Source organism: Letharia lupina (assembly GCF_014066315.1).
Source record: "Letharia lupina isolate WasteWater1 chromosome Unknown contig_10, whole genome shotgun sequence".
NCBI lineage: Eukaryota > Fungi > Ascomycota > Lecanoromycetes > Lecanorales > Parmeliaceae > Letharia > Letharia lupina.
In genome coordinates, this window is record NW_023502979.1 from 1,347,209 (window position 1) to 1,365,352 (window position 18,144).

At 50.2% G+C, this 18,144-nt stretch overlaps 4 protein-coding genes across 4 annotated transcripts; 3 read left to right on the plus strand and 1 right to left on the minus strand.

Annotated features, from left to right (window-relative positions):
- Positions 1-4,828, plus strand: HO133_000382 (uncharacterized protein; the record flags this gene model as incomplete). Its single annotated transcript, XM_037291321.1, has 2 exons — positions 1-4,246; positions 4,569-4,828. 2 exons carry the CDS (start codon positions 1-3, stop codon positions 4,826-4,828), a joined length of 4,506 nt encoding a protein of 1,501 aa, XP_037152756.1.
- Positions 4,829-6,457: 1,629 nt separating this feature from the next.
- Positions 6,458-8,872, plus strand: HO133_000383 (uncharacterized protein; the record flags this gene model as incomplete). Its single annotated transcript, XM_037291322.1, has 4 exons — positions 6,458-6,601; positions 6,656-6,869; positions 6,898-7,788; positions 7,839-8,872. 4 exons carry the CDS (start codon positions 6,458-6,460, stop codon positions 8,870-8,872), a joined length of 2,283 nt encoding a protein of 760 aa, XP_037152757.1.
- Positions 8,873-11,335: 2,463 nt separating this feature from the next.
- On the plus strand, positions 11,336-15,854 carry HO133_000384 (uncharacterized protein; the record flags this gene model as incomplete). The annotated part of the gene is made up of 5 exons (XM_037291323.1): positions 11,336-11,680; positions 11,754-11,933; positions 11,993-12,947; positions 12,997-14,487; positions 14,542-15,854. 5 exons carry the CDS (start codon positions 11,336-11,338, stop codon positions 15,852-15,854), a joined length of 4,284 nt encoding a protein of 1,427 aa, XP_037152758.1.
- Positions 15,855-16,983: 1,129 nt separating this feature from the next.
- Positions 16,984-17,955, minus strand: HO133_000385 (uncharacterized protein; the record flags this gene model as incomplete). Its single annotated transcript, XM_037291324.1, has 2 exons — positions 16,984-17,824; positions 17,882-17,955. 2 exons carry the CDS (start codon positions 17,953-17,955, stop codon positions 16,984-16,986), a joined length of 915 nt encoding a protein of 304 aa, XP_037152759.1.
- Positions 17,956-18,144: the final 189 nt, after the last annotated feature.

The following is an 18,144-nucleotide window of genomic DNA, read 5'->3' on the forward strand; positions in this document are numbered from 1 at the left end:
ATGAGCATGCGGTCAGCAGCAGTGCCGCAGACGGTCCTCTCTACAAGTGTTATTCAGGAGCCGTTTCGGCCAGATTACCTCGGTGCGGCAGCCAGAGACGAGAAAACACAGCCTTTTTGCGGTAATAAAGAAGGATGGGGCCCAATTAGCCCCTTCCGGTACGACTTTACACCCTGCTTCCTCGACGTGTGGATCAGTGTTGTGGCGGCATTTGGCATCATATTTGGCGCAACTGCCATCTGGTGGCTCCTGAAGAAAAGAAGTCCGTCACCCGTCACTCGGAACTGGCATTTCTACACCAAACTCGCAGTCCTCGCTGCTTTGCTCGTCACCACCGCACTTCAAGCATGCCTACAGATCAATGCGCTTCCTGGGGTATGGATCGGCGACTTTCGCTTCTGGACCTCAATCATCACGTTGGTCTCGCTGGCAATCATTGGCGGCATTCAATACATTGAGCACTGGCGGAGTCGGCAGCCAAATGGCATAGTGCTATTCTACTGGCTGTTCCTGCTGATAGCTTTCGGTGTGAAGCTTCGGTCGCTCATCTCACAGCAAGCGTTCCGAACCCGGCTACCATACTTTGTCACATTCTGTGTCAGCTTTGGGCTTGCTGTGTTGGAATTCGCTCTGGAGTACCTGGTTCCGAAGAAACAGTCCGCATACGATGCGCTGGGTGACGAAGACGAATGTCCAATTGAATATGCAGATATTTTCAGTATCCTTACATTCAGCTGGATGACCCCAATGATGAAATATGGGTATAAGGAGTACCTCACGCAGGATGACCTATGGAATCTTAGAAGGAGGGATACTACAAAAGTGACTGGGGATATATTGGAGCAGACATGGGCTGATGAGCTTGAAAAGAAACGCCCGTCTTTGTGGATAGCTCTATTCCGGGGTTTTGGTGGGCCCTACTTCTGGGGCTCCGTCATCAAAACTTTTAGTGATACTTTATCATTCGTACAGCCACAATTGCTGAGGCTCCTGATTTCTTTCGTTGACTCCTATCGGGGTGGCAATCCTCATCCTCAGCCTGCGATCAGAGGAGCGGCGATCTCGCTTGCTATGTTTGCCGTGTCAGTAGCACAAACAGCTTTGCTCCACCAGTATTTCCAGCGTGCTTTTGAAACAGGCATGAGGGTTAAGTCGTCATTGACTTCCATGATATACGCCAAGTCAATGCGATTATCGAACGAAGGCCGGGCCTCAAAGTCTACAGGAGACATTGTTAACTACATGGCTGTTGACACGCAACGACTACAGGACCTTACGCAGTATGGCCAGATGCTATGGTCCGCACCATTTCAGATTGTTTTGTGTATGCTGTCATTATATCAATTGGTTGGTATTAGCATGCTAGCAGGTGTCGCTGCTATGTTACTCATGGTACCTATCAACGGGTTGATTGCCAGGATCATGAAAAATCTTCAAAAGAAACAGATGAAAAATAAGGATGCGAGGACACGGCTTGTGACGGAGATACTAAACAACATGAAAAGCATTAAATTGTTCGCCTGGTCTCAAGCATTCATGAACAAGCTCAACTTCGTCCGCAACGAGCAGGAATTGAAGACTCTCCGCAAGATTGGCGCTTCCCAAGCTTTTGCGAACTTCACTTGGTCGACGACTCCTTTCCTGGTATCGTGCTCTACTTTCACCGTCTTCGTTCTCACGAGAGACGAACCTTTGACAACGGAACTTGTCTTTCCGGCTCTAACGCTTTTCAATATGCTCGGCTTCCCTTTGGCCATCCTTCCCATGGTGATTACGTCCATCATCGAGGCCACGGTAGCAGTAGGGCGCCTTACTAGCTTCTTCACGGCAGAGGAATTGCAAGCCAATGCCGTGCAGACGAAGGATGCGGCTGCAAATAACGGGGATGAATCAGTCCGTGTCCGGGATGCTACTTTCACATGGGATCGTAATGAAGGTCGCCACTGTTTAGAGAACATCAATTTTGTCGCGCGCAAAGCGGAACTCAGCTGTATTGTAGGTCGAGTTGGAGCAGGAAAGTCGTCTTTCCTAGAAGCCATTCTCGGAGACATCTGGAAAATTCATGGCGAGGTCGTTGTACATGGTCGTACTGCATACGTGGCGCAGCAAGCATGGGTCATGAATGCAAGCTTCAAGGAGAATATTGTATTCGGCCATCGCTGGGATCCACACTTCTACGAGCGAACAATCAATGCCTGCGCTTTGACTGAAGACCTAAAGACACTGCCGGATGGAGACCAGACCGAGGTGGGAGAACGAGGAATATCTTTATCTGGGGGACAGAAAGCTCGTCTGACTCTGGCAAGAGCTGTGTACGCCCGGGCTGATGTCTACCTTTTTGACGATTGTCTTTCCGCTGTAGATCAGCATGTGGGAAGACACTTGATCGAGAACGTACTCGGATCGAAAGGTTTGTTGGCGGGGAAAACTAGAATACTAGCGACCAACTCAATTCCAGTACTTTTTGAGGCGGACTTCGTTACCCTAATTCGTGATGGCAGAATCTTAGAAAAAGGGACGTATGAACAGCTCATCGCAATGAAGGGAGAGGTTGCAAATTTGATCAGGACCGCCAATAATGAAGAAGACCAAGAGACTCCATCTCCTAGCGTGGAAGACAGCAGAGATTCCACAAGCTCAGAGAGTGAGGAATCCAACACTGTCTTTGGTACAGGCACCGGCGACTCATTGACGGAAGAGAAGGACGAAGCTCAAGAAGGCATCACTCAACTGGCCCCCATACGAGCCAACGCAGGCACTGGGCGAAGAGCGAGCAGCAATACGTTAAGACGCGCAAGCACAGCATCATTCAAGGGCCCCCGTGGCAAGGTGACCGATGAGGAAGGAGAAGCCGTCAAATCAAAGCAGAGCAAAGAGTTTTCTGAACAAGGCAAAGTGAAGTGGAACGTATATTTGGAGTATGCAAAGACCAGCAATCTGATTGCTGTGTGCATCTACCTGATCACACTCATTGGCGCACAAACGGCTCAAATTGGGGGTAGCTTATGGTTGAAGCAGTGGTCCGAGGTCAATCAGGAATACGGTGGCAATCCCCAGGTCGGCAAATACATCGGAATCTATTTTGCCTTTGGAATTGGTGGCGCTGGTCTTGTCGTGATACAGACGCTCATACTGTGGATATTTTGCTCGATAGAGGCTTCGCGTAAACTCCACGAAAGGATGGCCTACGCGATATTCAGATCCCCAATGAGTTTCTTCGAGACCACCCCTTCCGGACGGATCCTGAATCGTTTCTCCAGTGACATTTACCGAGTCGATGAGGTGCTGGCGAGAACCTTCAACATGTTGTTTGTCAACAGTGCTCGGGCCTTTTACACACTCATCCTGATTGCTGTCTCCACCCCAGTCTTCGTAGCGTTGATCATTCCTCTCGGAGCCGTCTACCTCTACATTCAGCGTTACTACTTACGTACATCAAGGGAGCTGAAACGCCTCGATAGCATTAGCAGAAGTCCGATTTATGCACATTTTCAAGAGTCTTTGGGCGGCATCACAACGATCCGTGCTTATCGCCAGCAGAGCAGGTTTGCTTTAGAGAACGAATGGCGGGTGGATGCAAATCTTCGGGCGTACTTTCCGTCCATCAATGCAAACCGGTGGCTTGCAGTTCGACTCGAGTTCATCGGTTCCTTTATCATCCTGGCGGCAGCTTCTTTTGCTATCATATCTGTTTCTACAGGCAGTGGCTTGTCAGCAGGCTTAGTGGGTCTAGCAATGTCATATGCCTTGCAGATTACCACTAGTCTGAATTGGATTGTGAGGCAGACTGTGGAGGTAGAGACGAACATAGTCTCGGTCGAACGTGTCTTGGAGTATGCTAGGCTACCGAGCGAGGCGCCTGATGTTATCTCAAAGCACAGACCCAAGATCAGCTGGCCTGGGCAAGGGGCTGTCAAGTTCAACAACTATTCGGCAAGATATCGACCAGGATTAGACCTGATCCTCAAAAACATCAACATCCATATTAAATCCCACGAGAAGATCGGCGTCGTCGGCCGTACTGGAGCGGGAAAATCCTCCCTTACCTTGGCTTTGTTCAGGATCATTGAGCCTGACGCTGGAAACATCTCGATCGATGACCTGAACACATCGACCATTGGCCTTCTCGATCTCCGAGGCAGGCTTGCTATCATTCCTCAGGATGCAGCTCTCTTCGAAGGTACTATCCGAGACAACTTGGACCCAGGTCACATTCACGATGATACGGAACTTTGGAGCGTGCTAGGTGAGTCTGCTGCCTTGTCCGATGACTTGTTCCTGCTCGCGCACTAATACGTGCAAGATCACGCACGGCTCAAAGAGCACGTCTCAAGCATGCAGGGTAGGCTCGAAGCCGGTGTGAATGAAGGAGGTGAGTCTGCAACTAACGTTATCCGATAAAGTAGAGTCTCCAGGAGTATTTTCTGACGGATCGGAGCAGGCTCGAACCTGTCAGCAGGACAGCGGCAACTGGTCTCCCTAGCCAGAGCACTGCTAACACCTACGAGCATTCTAGGTAAGTTTGATGATGTGTCAATCATGTTACGTCTACTGACAATCCTTGGCAGTGCTTGACGAGGCGACCGCAGCGGTAGACGTGGAGACAGATGCTATGCTGCAGACTACCCTGAGAAGCAATATGTTCAAGGACCGCACTATTATAACAATTGCGCATCGGATCAACACCATCATTGACTCGGATCGGATCGTCGTTTTGAACCACGGGACTGTTGCAGAATTCGATACTCCCTCGGCTTTAGTCCGTCATAGGGGACTATTTTATGAATTAGTCAAAGAAGCTGGCTTGCTCGACAGTGTTGAAGCATAAGGAATGCTTTGGCAATAAATCACATGCATCACTAGCGAAGTTTTCTGGGACTTCATATTGGCGGCACCAGGCGGGGTTTTCTCTCCACATTTGCAAGGAAGATAGGGCTACAATGTGTGTGCATGTCTCCAATGAATGAGATCTCGTTCAAATCCGGGTTTGAGGTACAACAGTACGCCTCGAGGTTCTACGGGTTCCGTCGCCGAGCCACGTACCCGTTGACCGTTGTTCCCGTTCTAAATTTGCCTTCTTTTAAATTGGTAGAAAGATGGATCGGAAGCAGGGTTCCGATGGTCCCCAAGCGCTAGCGCTCGCACTCGCTTACCTCTTTTGCCTCATGTGACCATGTCTCATGCAAAAGTCCCCTTTGGGCTCCTTTGGGGATATTCATCCTGCTGCTCGGCCGATTGGACAGAATGCATATTTACGCACTCTCAGATTTGGTCCCTCACAGAAAACGCCTCGTTGTTCTCCTTCAGCCGTGGGTCTTGCTGCTGAGCTTCGAGTTATGACTTGCATTGCCATACAGGTAAGCTCAGGTAGGTGCACGGAGAAGCTGCTTGCTTCTAAAACCATGACCATCTCTCACTTCGTCATTGGCTAATGACTCTCCGCGGATATGCTCGCATGGAAGACTGGGGTATTACCCGACCCCGCATACGGCAAAGGCCGCCAAAAAGGGCTTGCATGCCATGATGCACATTTCACTGGTCTTATTTTGAAATCCTTGTCCACAATTAACAACCATGACCATGTAAAATGAGTTTGTTGCTTGATAGCATCTCCTGTTCCTACATGACGGCCGCGGGAGCTGCAAAATTGCAGTGTTTGACGTTGACGGATGCAAGCCGTCTTCCCCTAGTGCGCCCTCAGTCAGATGTTGTTTCAAGGATCTGAGATCGCTGCGAATTGATCGAGATGCAATCTCAGCTCATCTTGCTTGCATATCAAGTGCTTTCCTCGCCCAATTTGCTTCCTCTTTATCCAAGCTCTGCTCTCTCCCCTTATTCCTACTATTGGACAAACTCTGGTAATTCCATGATTGCATTTTGCACACAAATATGTCTTTCGACCGTCAGATGTTGGGGTTGTTAAAACGCCAATGGTAATTCGTTTGCTGGGAATAACCGGCGTCCCGCAAAACATTACTATACAAATCTTTTGTGGACTCTCTGTTTTGGTTAGTCCCGCTCTACCTCTACTTTTCCGATTTACTTCCTATCTTGAGCTCTTGAACTTCTCTGCCAGCAAAACAACAGACTAGGTCTTGATGTGGAACTCTGCTGCTTCGCTACTTGTTATTCCCAACACAAACGATGCTCTCTGTCTTTCCTGGCTGGGCCTTGGGATGGTATCGCGTCGGCGAGATGCTCGCTCCATATCTCGGTCTTCGCCCGAAAATCATCATTGGACTGCACTTGTTGCTCGATGTTCCAACTAACAGATACAGTATGCTTTAGGTGCACCAACAAAACCCGAGCATATCCAGTACCGAACAAGTCCAACAAACTCTTTCGAGCCTTTAGCTCGCCAGAGAAACCGTCGAACATAAAATCGTTACAACCTTTGCTTCGATTCCTTTGCCCAAGGGACTTCACTGAACGTCGCCTGACCATTGCACTCGACATCATGGTCCAGCGAGTACTTGGGGACAGGGGTCCCTGCAGACCAGTTGTGGCACTTTCGAAGACGAACATCGACTCATTCAATGATGCTGCAAATCGGACTTCACGCCTCCCAGTCACAGAAGGTTCTTCGAATGCGTTGTCAACGGTCTGTAACCGATACTGCTCATTGATTGATCAATGCTGATGCGACAGTCTCCAGCTTCCCCTACAGGCTCTAATAGATCACTGCAACATCCACGCCTGTGAGATAACGTTCCGTCTCGACTCCGGCAAGGTGTTTCAGGCCACCACAACGCGCCCGGAACCCCAAGAAGTTCACGATGAGGAGCTCCTGACACGCCAAGTTTCTCGCTCATCCGTGTATACAGTTGAAGGTCAGCATTTCCGTATCCTCACACGGTCTGTGGTGAATGGTGAGCAATCTCACTGACACGCTCGTAGATTTTGATCAGGAAGAAACTGCTTCCGGAAGCGGACAGGCTCGCAGCCTGCCAATTGCAGATCGTCGTAGTCAGACCACGAAGAGGAAGAGGAAAGGCTCCAGCTCCCATACTCCTGCTTCACGCATAAAGCGGAGACCTGCTGAAAACCGCCGAGCCGCAATTAAATCAGGTTGCAACTCCGACTCCGTGGACGAGAACGAGAACGATGACGAGGACGCGGACGAGGACGCGGACAACGCCGAGGACGACTCCGACTCCGACTCCGAGGACGAAATCGATGAGTTGGAAGGTGCCGAAACGGAAATGGAACAGTTCAGGATAGACGAGGTATTCCTTCGCTATTACGAACCTGCCTTCCGGTCGATCAACCAGCTTGTCTGCAAGGACATTTCGAAGTTGTGGATCCGCTTTTGTCATCCAGGAAAGCAGACTACCCACCCTTATAATGGTGGGAAGTCTACCAGTGAGAAGTCTACCAGTGAGAAGTCACAGGCAGAGCATGGATACTTAGGGCACTTCACCAAACCAGATTACTGGCCCTCCGATGAAGGTTGGAAAGCGTTTACAGCGTCACCGCGTCGGCAAACAGAGCCAGCGTGTCGGCACATAGAGCCAGATCACGAGAAGAAAGCTGGTCAGTCTACTTATGAGCTTGCCCCGATGTTGGAGCTAATTTCCCATCCAGAAAGGCTTTTACTACTTGTCCACCTTCTCCGAAGTCAAAATAAAGGTTTCAAGGATGGCGTTTTCACTCTTGACAAGATGGCGAAAAGCACCAAGGGTATTCATCTGGAGTATCCAGGGCGCTGGACCACGCAATGTGTCGAACGCCTTAAGGAAATATATCGAGTGAGGGCTATGGAGATGAAATATGAGGCGGGTGAAATTGGTAAGTTTCACTAACCTGGTGGCACTCGTGGTGTGCTAATACTGCGTCAGATGGAAGTACTCTGGTGTCTGTCCGGATGCTCAGAACCCGATGTAAAATTCGCAAGGTACCAAAGTCAGCCGTCAAGGCCTCAAGACTACCCCGCGAGCAGATCAAAAAAGAGCCTCAGCCAGAGGTGATGAGCTCTACAGCATGTCATGCGCCTGTTGCAAAAATGGGCATCAATGTGCAAATCGAGGATGAAGACCTGACATCTTCGTCGTCTGAAAGGGTTGCTCCACAGGCGAGTTCCCCTAAACCTAGGTTGTGCAAAGCTCGCACAATTCAGCATGGGCTGCCTTTCTATGACTCGCCATCGCCAAAACAAAAACGCCACAACTCGGCCCAGGAAAACTGGAGTACGCAACCAGCAAACCTAACGCAAGACCCTACCGTCTTTACGCACCCAAACTTTTTTGGCTCCTGGATGCAGAGCTTCCCCAGCCAAGAATTCGTACGCCGCCAGTACGATCATGAAGCGACTGCCTCTCAGGTAGTCGCAAATCCAATGCGTCCGAACGGAGCATTTAACCGCAGCCCTCCAGCCGGGCCCGTCGCAACAAGGGTGGAACACGCCCGTCACCCAGCGTTTGCCGGGTCTTCATCAGGCCTGGTCGGAGCTTTCCCCAGAGACACCGACTACTCGAGCTGGCAGACTGACGACCCCTGGAACGCTCAAGCGGAATCTTCAATGTATTCGGCCGTCCCTGGTCCCAGCACCTCTCTTCTGCCATGTACGAATGGCTCCTTTAGCAATGGCTATAGCGGCGCAAATTTCTCCAGCGGCCTGCCATTGGACATCTGGAATGATGGGAACCAGACTGGAATGCCACCGTACCATCAAGGCGTTGACGAGGACGTACAACACTGCCTCAACCTACAGGCAGTCGGTATGCCATGGTACGAGCCCTTGAGTTTGAACACACCATCCAGTGGTAATCCAGCTCTGGCAAACCAAGTCTTGCCCACTGGTTTCCGCCCCCATACCTCGTTGGACGCCGAGCACAAGTTTGAGCCGGTCTTCCAGGATCAACAACAGCTCTGACTGTGTCATGTGAATCTTTCCCTCTCACGGTCGATTTAACCCACGCTCTTTTGACTCGGCAGGCTCGCTAGGAGTTGTCGGACCGCACTTTTACGACTATATGATTCGCGTCGCTCATTGTTCCACCAAAGATGGATTCTAATTACGATTTCATATTTATTGCTTCGCTTCTGTTCACCCTCGAGGATATTTATTTGGAATTTCGATTACCCCAGCGTCTCCATACGCCAAACGCCACGCCCTACTGTTAATACGTGACGCTGGTTCACAAAGCGACTATCTACGGATGACAACTTTTTTGGAATCACGGTACTTTGAAGATCATAGAGGGCAGTTGGGACAATGGGCTGTTGACTGGTTTTTCCTTTTTTCCTTTTCTTCTTCCTATTTTTACGAGTACCTTGCTTCATCTTGTCTTTCATTGGAATAGGTAGTGCGTGAAAAGTATTGGGTAGCTTAAAGTCACGATAAATGAAAACACGTCTCTCCTTAGGCATTCGCCCCTTTTCTCTTTTCCTCTTTCTCCCCTCTCTCTGTCGCTAGACGGCGTAAACGAGTGGGAATGCTCTGCTACCTGTCTTTCACAGTCCTGCTCCTGCTGCTTTCTAACAGCACATGCACGCACAAGTGACGCTGGATGAGGTATGAAAGGGGACGTTAGCCGGTTCTACAATTGGTATGCCGGTTCTACAATTGGTATGCGGTACTCCGTAAAGTAAGGTGTGCAGATTTCCATGCAGGGTACTATTTACATTGGGTCGGCTCTCGGCTCGGCAAGACCCACTTTCACTTACTCCTTCTCTCTCCGCGAAATTGATGAATTAGGTGTCTCGCATCATGCCCTACCACTGATTAGAGCACATGCACGATGCAGGTGATGGTGCCTTTGCTAGGTATAACCTCACATTCAGTCTGCAAAGCAACAGACCTTGCAGGGCTAGGCCATCACCTTATCAAGGAAGGAGAGGTGCATGATCATCATGCATCAGTGATCAATGGCACTGATTGATGCCATACCAAACCCAGTAATGATCACACTGAAACCGGAAAACAGAGCGGAAATGCACGCCGACAGATGCAGGTTATTGATTTGATTACCGTAGGAGTTGAGTAGTGTGCATGCTCGTCTTCCATCCATGTCAACTTGTGCAAGGGGCTTTGCGCCACCATGCTCGACCGATTCGATCCTGCGTCTACTCCCTACATAACAACCTGGGACACCTTACTCCACTCGATTGACTTTCCGATCTACCTATGTGTCTCACCGCGGCAATGGTGGTCAGTGGGGGTCACAGACCTCTTCCATTACCTATTCTGCATTCGTCTGCTTTTGAGGCTCGGAGATACCACCGTCGATTATTCGTACCTCCCAGCATCTGATGACGTGGAACACATTTCTGTACGTCTCAACGGTCGAGCACGGAAATTTGTGGCCCATCTTCGTGACAGTGTTTCCAGTTCTCCTCCCGACTTGTCCAATCACGAATAGTATATGGTATTCCCAAGCCGAAATTCTAAAGCTTTCCTCTTCTACAAAGGCCCGAGTCTGCCCAGAATTAACTTAGTCGCCTTCACATGTGCTTTTGACTTGCGCTAAATGAAAAATCCAAAGAGAGAGGTACAAGGTGGAATAACACGCCGAGAGATGCAACAGGCTTGAAATGGCTCCACACATTTTCCAATCACTGGAGAGGTTGAATACCAGGTTTTGGTGGTGACAGTAGGTTTGGCTCCAACAAGCAGCACGAGAGGTCAACAAGAACGAATCACAGCACTGCTCACCCAAGATATAGACGCGTTCGAACTGGACTTTGCATAGACATCAGTGTCTTTGGGAGCAATGTTATTGACGGCATTTTGGTACCTAGGGGAAGAGGTTGTACGTCATTTTGTACTTCTGCTCCTTGTCAATTGTGAAGAGTTGAGACGGATGTTAGGGGAAGCTGTAAAGCTGTGGGCATTTGGAGAGCCTGTCGCAGATAATTGTTCACTTCGAACGAGTCATCAACTAGTAGAGTGGGTGATGGCACATGTTGTCTGTAGAAAGGGCAAGGTTTCTATCATGAGTTGGTGAGGTTGGTGAATGGAAATGAAGGTAAAGCCTTTTAGGAGCTGCTGATCTATTTGTGATGGCTTTTCACCTCTTCATCGCCTGAGCTAGCAACGAGTAGATATGTACTTCGGTACAATGATAATCGCCTCTCCATCCACAAGCAACCATCGTCAATTGAACCAGTAATTAATGCGTACGGTTAGACTCTTTGAACAGGATTATCAGGCCTTCGGGCCGTTTAAGCTCCGTAGGTTCAGCCTTGCCAAGACATACCAAGCATTCCGCATTTGGCGGCATCAAAGCGTTCGTCTCTCCGCAACGCGAGTCAACATCGCATTCAAATCAACACTCGTCGAGTATTGCACCTTGATGTACTCTGCCGCGTGGTCACCTGCTGGACGACTGGCGCAATGTCAGCGCCTCAAGGGCCACGTTCCAGGAGTGGTAGTAGAGGACGTGGAAATGCACGGCCAGGCGTTAGATCAAGAGCAGCTGCTCATGGGGGAAGAGAAAGGCAGCCTCTTAAGGGGGCGCCTACCAATGCGACAACAGACCGCCAATCCTCCCATCATCTCAAACCACCTCCCAATCAGGATCTCCACCACAACAAGTCATGGACGAACTCGTCTTCCCTCTCCACGGCGTTCCAGAGTCATGCAGGCAGAATGTCGAACCCGTCGGGCGAGACTTGGCGCAACCCAGCCGTGGAAGATAGCCGGACCTACAAGCAGCGCATGAGCGATCTCTATCAGACGGTACGTATTCCGTCCTACAACTACTAACACGAAGACATACATAGTGACATTTGGCCTTCCGTCGTGCCCACAGCTCAAACAAAATCGAGAACAAGAACGGAAAGATGCAATCAAAGATGGCTTTCTCGCGGACCCGGACAAGCCAACTTCGCTGGCCCATGCCATCACACCAGTGGGGACTTGCCAAGATATGTGCCCTGAATATGAGCGTGTCGAGAGAATTGTACAACTCATGGTCGATGGAAGCGAGAAGGTATGGGCAAGGATAGGTAGCAGGTCACACAGGGATAATGGTGCTGATCTTTGGCATAGATATCACCGTCGTCGGATTCGGACACCATGGTGCCCTCCGAAGAGATTATGGTCAAGAGGTTTCGACGATCTGCAGCTGGCTACGACGAGCAACTTCCATCTGATATTAGACCCCCAGCTGTTCTCCAAAAGACTTTAGATTATCTCATCAACGATGTCATTGGTGGACCAGAGCCTCTTCACAAAGTGCACAAATTCGTATGGGACCGTACGCGAGGCATCCGGAACGACTTCTCCATCCAACAAGTCACAAAGGTAGATGACTTACGAATTGCTATTGATTGCTTTGAGCGCATCGCACGCTTCCACATTCTGTCCTTACACCAGCTGTCAAAATCTTCGGGCACTGGCTTCGACCATCACCAAGAACGCGAGCAGCTGAACAACACCCTGCTCTCTCTAATGTATTACTACGATGACAGCCGGCACAAGTTAAACTCGCTCAATGAAGCCGAATTCCGGGCCTACTGCATCATCTTTGAGATCCAAGACCAACGACCAGACTTGGAGGACCGCGCACAGAATTTGCCAAGACCTATACTTAAGGATCCACGGGTTCAGATCGCGCTCAAGCTGTATGCTGCGGCTGGGAATACGTCAGACGAACAAGGACCCTTACGGCCGCGTACTCAATTCCTAACCGCGCAAGCAAATACCGGAGGCTTCTGGAAGTTAGTGCAGTCGAACGCGGTTTCCTACATGATGGCATGCGTTGCAGAGATATACTTTGGGCTTGTGCGAAGAACAGCACTGCAAGCTATCTCGAAGGCGTACAGGGCAAAACGACTTGGTCAAACGAGAATGGATGACTGGACACTAGAAGATCTGGCGGAAGCTCTCGGTTTTGATGATGAGAGTGAGACGCACAAGTATTTCAGGTTCAACAACGTTGTTATACACAAGAAAGAGGATGGCACTGAGTTCATAGATGTTGGATCAGTGATGGACGATATAGGTTAGTCCTCGCACTTTACATACCTCGATCATTTGCAAACCTCTTCTAGGTGACGATGCTTGGGAGAGTCACAAATTCTCCATAAGATTGGTGGAATCAAAACGGCTCGGTCGAAACTTACCAGCCGTGATCAACGGATTAAGTGCTGCTCAAGCACAATCGCAAGGATTCATTGAAGTAGCTTCAGATGCCGATACTGCTTCTATGGCGAATAGCGAATCTCTTTTCGTTGGCGAGTCCGATGATGAAAGCACATCATCCCAGTCGAGATCTGGAAGTCCGCAGAAGATTCGGGATGTCAATGGCAAGGCTCCTCAGCTCAACGCTACAGCAACGCCTTTCGATCCGAAATCAACCGCATCCGCAGCTCCTGCCCAGTCGAACCCCTTTTCAGCCGCGGCAACTTTTGGCAAGCCTAGCAGGACGCAGATCCAGTCCAACTCGACACCTGTTTTTGATTTCAACTCCAACCCTACTAATCAAGCAGCTCATAATCCTTTCGAGAGCAAAGAACCCCCTAAATTCAAATTTCCCCCAAATGCAGACACGATCAAAGCCGGGGAGTCCAAAGGCACCCCTAGTATTTTGGGCAGCAAAGAAACCCCCAAATTCAGTTTCTTTCCCTCACAGTCGGCTCCCAAGACAGAAGGAAACAGCAACAGCTCTGTGCTTTCACCATTTGCTCCACCTGTGGAAAAGAAAACCACTTTTGGTCAACCCTCAGCCAAATTTCCTGCTACGACGACCCCAGAACCAACGAAGGCCGTCGCCGAAAAAGCACCAACCTCAAATGAAGCAGCTGTACCTCCGAAACCAAATGGTATTTTTGATCAACCAGCAGCCTCGTCAGCTTCCCCTGTCTTTTCGTTTGGAACCTCTCCATTGTTCGAATCAGCCGGAATAGAGCCAAAGGCCCACGATAGCAAGGCCAACCCGTTGCAAACCTCGGAAGAAAAGACTCCCAACATTTCGGCTCCACAGCAGAAAGATGCGGCAATCAAGCTTCCGACTTCTACGGCTCTACTGGCCCCCAAATCAACTCCTTTCGATCTATTCCCACCGTCAGGTTCACTCACCAAAGAGACAAATCTCCATCCAGTAGCACCTCTCAAATTTCCTCCATCCAACGATACTCTGCTGGAAACGCCAGAATCTCAATCCAATTTGAGGTCTTCACAACCCTCCTCAATCTTTCCTTCATCTACCGCTCCTACCTTTCAGTCGCCTCTTTCTTCGCCCTTCACCAGACGTTTCGCAGAAATCCAAAGGCCGACCTCAGTATCAGAGCCTACCACTTCGAATTCACGAGCTTTTCCCGGCTCGACATTGATTAAGTCTTCAGGATCTCAACCTAGCCAGAAAAAATCAACCTCCGCCCCTTCGCGACTAGATCCAAGATCTGTAGCTTTAGACAAACTCTCCAGAAATTTGTTGCTTGAAGATAATGGAATCATACAGCATTTCATTGAATTCACTGTCGGACCTATTATCAAGGCCTCGATTACTCAATTCGACGACGAATCGTCTTGGAAGGAATCAAGTCAGTTTCGCCATCTGGGTCTCGGTGTGGTGAGCGAATGCTGATTGGGAGTAGGGGAATGTCGTGCTATCTTGTTGGCCAAGAAATTTTTTAAGAGGTGGAAAGCCAATGCTTGGAATATGAGTCTCATGCGCAAAGCCAAACAACGACGAAGGGATTTTGCGAAGTCGATCCAGAATTCCGTCAAGGCCGAGCGCCAAAAGCACAATGATCGTGATTCTTCACTCTCCTCGCTCGCATCGAGTATGGGAGGCTCAAAAAGCCCAATTGGGCAACAAAGTCACCCTGAAAACATGATGCCACCACCCCTGACTCCGCTGCAGAAGCGACAGAGCTTACCTGCAGATTTCGACAATGAGCAAAGCCAACTAGAGAACTCCACAGGGACAAAACGCAAACGAGAAGACCCCACTAGAAGCGTTGATCAAGGCACTCCAAGGCGTACGAAAATTCATCACAAGAGATCCCGCACTATTGGGGACTCGACCATGTCTGCTCCTCCACATCCTATGACACGTCCGCCTTACAAGTCCCGAATGGATGTCTCGAAGGTAAAGGATGGGTCGCTTCTCAACGACATACTCATGAAGCAAGCCCGTCGCCTAGCTCCCAAGGCTAGATCAGACACAACACGTACAGACTATTTCCAGCTCAAGGCTCTTGGCATCGATCCAGACACTCCCGTTATACCGTCAACGAAGAAGCGAACGGGGGATAAGATGGAAATTGATGAAGTCGAGAGCTCGTTGGAGACAACTTTATTAAGCCCTCCTCCCAGCTATGGCACGCGACTATCCGTCTCTCAACCAGATACACAGAATCAGCCCAGTTCAAGTAGAGTTTCAAGATCAGTGGATGATGACGACGAAGAGCTCTTTGCGCAGATACGTTCTGTCCGCGAAGCATTGGCAGAGTCAGAGCAATGGTGTAGATCCGAACGACAAAGTATCGAGAAGAGTATGACACCTCAACCCGAAAATTTCCCGCCTAACAACGAGACAACGGCACAGCGTAAACTCAGGGAAATTAGGGAACGAGGGACGACACCTTCGAGAACGGAGCTTAGGTTGAGAGCTATGGGCGACAAAGCCCTTCTGCCGAAGGGCTTTTGGGATGGCGAAGGGATGGGGATGAGTTTGGTAGGGAAGGGGAAGCAGAAGGAAGTGGCTACGCCTCTTCCATCAGGTCAACAGCGAGAGCAGGTCGGAACGGCGCCGAGGGGATTCGCAGCCTTGGAGAGGCAAACGCAGACGAATGGGTTCATGAGTGGTCCATCTCGACCTGCACATCATCTGAAACAGCAAGCGGCGGAGGCGCAGACGCAGAAGCAGGCGGGCTCGAGTGCGGAGGATGCGATTGAACTTTGAAGGAGGAAAAAATCGTGCACGCTTTGGAAGGTGCACCTGGAATTTTGCATAGCGATGGCGCAAAGAGTGTGATATGCCAAGGGCCGCGCTTTTATGTAGAGTACCGTTAGATCTTCTTGGGTGTCAATGCGAGACTCCGGATCGAGAAATGAAGGCCCGAACAGCTCGCTTGAGCTGCACCACACACTGTCGAAGCTCGAATCCGTCCATCCATCCGAACCGTGACCTACCACCGCCTCCGCTTCTAACCCCCCGATGGAAATCTACCCGATCTCAGCCACCTCGACGTCCCTCTCCGTCCATCATCCCGTTAGATAAGCGGCCGTAAAGTTCGAGCTCCGTAGCAGGTGTTGACAAGTTGTAGACCGGCCGGTATAGAGAGCTACTTGTAGTCCGCATGGCCAAGAATTCCTGCCCGCGTTCTTGGAGGCCATGGTGCCCCGAGTCTTGCCCCACTGACGTGCGACGCCGTGCCCGGATTGGCGGAACGATGATCCGCATCCGGGGCTGAAGCTGGCGTTTCCTTCCCATGCGCAAGAGTCGATTGATTTCGGTGCCGTTTTGGCCATCCGTTGTTGCTTAACGAGGTGGGACGACGTGGTCCATTGACCGTGGCGTGGGGGTGCTAGCAAAGGGCTGGGTGGACCTGGTAGCTGCGGATGAAGAAAGGATCGGTGGCTTTGGCTACATACATGGTTATGATCCCGGAACTCGGGTTCGTGCGATAACGGGAAAGAAGGGTGCAGGAACGTGGCGCTGGTGGTGTTGACGAGGGCCCGTGAAGCTGGCGTGTCTTCGCTTTTCGGAGGTTCGTTCGCTAGGGATAAGAGGGAGCTGTTGGAAAGGGTAGATGGTTTGGGTGCTGGTCTCTGTCGTTTTAATGGTTCGTTTTTGGGTATGGAACCGTCTGGATGTGTCACGGATGGACGGAAAGCGATTGGTGTTTCATTGAAGAGCTGCTATTGTCTATGTCTTGAGGATCTGTATCGCACTGCTGCCATTGTTCTCTGGCATCTCGCCTGGCGCAAGTCATTCGTTCTCGATGCTCTAAACGTACCCCGTTCACAACGTCCTGTTCACCGTGATGGAAACCGAGACCGCAGGAAAACGCCGGCTAGCCAAGTCCTAGTCATTCCCGCGCCATCGCTCTTCTATCCTCCAAGTAATCTTCAGTCAGATCGCAGCTAGCTCCCTCGTGCTCGTGAAAAGAGCAGATAGCTCCTGTTTTGGTCCAGTCGGTTGGGGGGAGATCATTCAGCCACCGGTAAGCAAACAAATTGCCCATAGCCAGCACAAAACCTGGATGGTAGCTTATACCATCTCCATCGTCGTAGATGCCGGCGGTGTTGTCGCAGAGAAGGTGCAGAAGTAGTTGACAGAGTTTGGACTCTTTCGGCAAGGTCTCCCAGGCCATGTTTATGCCTTCCATAGGTCCTCCCACATCATCCGGCCCATCCGCTGCCCAGTACATCTTGCAATGGTCTTTAAAAGTAGAGCTGAAACCGTAGACCTCAACCAATGCCGTAATGCCAGCATCTTTCAAGCGTGGAACCTGAAGTGCGTCGGCCAGAATGTACAGAGCAATGAGAGAAGCGAATGGAAGGTCGCGATAGTTAGCATGTTCCCACAACTTTCGGTGTGGATTAGTGAGTGGGAGATTTTCTGCATGTAGCAACTTTCGAAATATCACTTCTGAGCGCACTTTTTTTGTCAACTCCTTCAGAGATGGATTGAGCGACTTTGAGTAATTAAAACCTCTGAGACTGCCGGTGTACAGCCAATAGACGAAGTACTTGAAGGTCGCAGGATCCTCCTCAGGAAGCGTGAGTGTTCCATCGTCGGCCTCCTTGAAGTTACCGGTGAATGCTGCCTTAAAGAAGTCGGATCGACTGCAGATGAGGCCCTTGTGTATTTCAAAGCGTTGCTTTTCGGGACCGACGAGCACGACCACCATGGTGTCATAAAGGAATCTTGGTATCGATTAGCGTTGTTCGAAGAAGGCCTTGGCCAGAATCCAGATAACTTACGGGGTTTGCTCATCGGCGCTCTCCTGCTTTGGAGACCCTTCGTCGGTCGCTGCTGCTGATTGCGTTCCGGTCATGTTGTGTTGTCGCTGAAGATTGCTTCGTATTGGAAGGCAATCTAGTTGCTAGGTCGGAATCAGGATCATGTAGGATTGTGAATTTGTATGCTGGTATCCGAGGCCTGAAATGGCCGTTATCAATATTTGTTCATGGCGACGCCAACGACCCTACGCCTTTATGACACTCAGTCTGGCTTCACGAAGTCC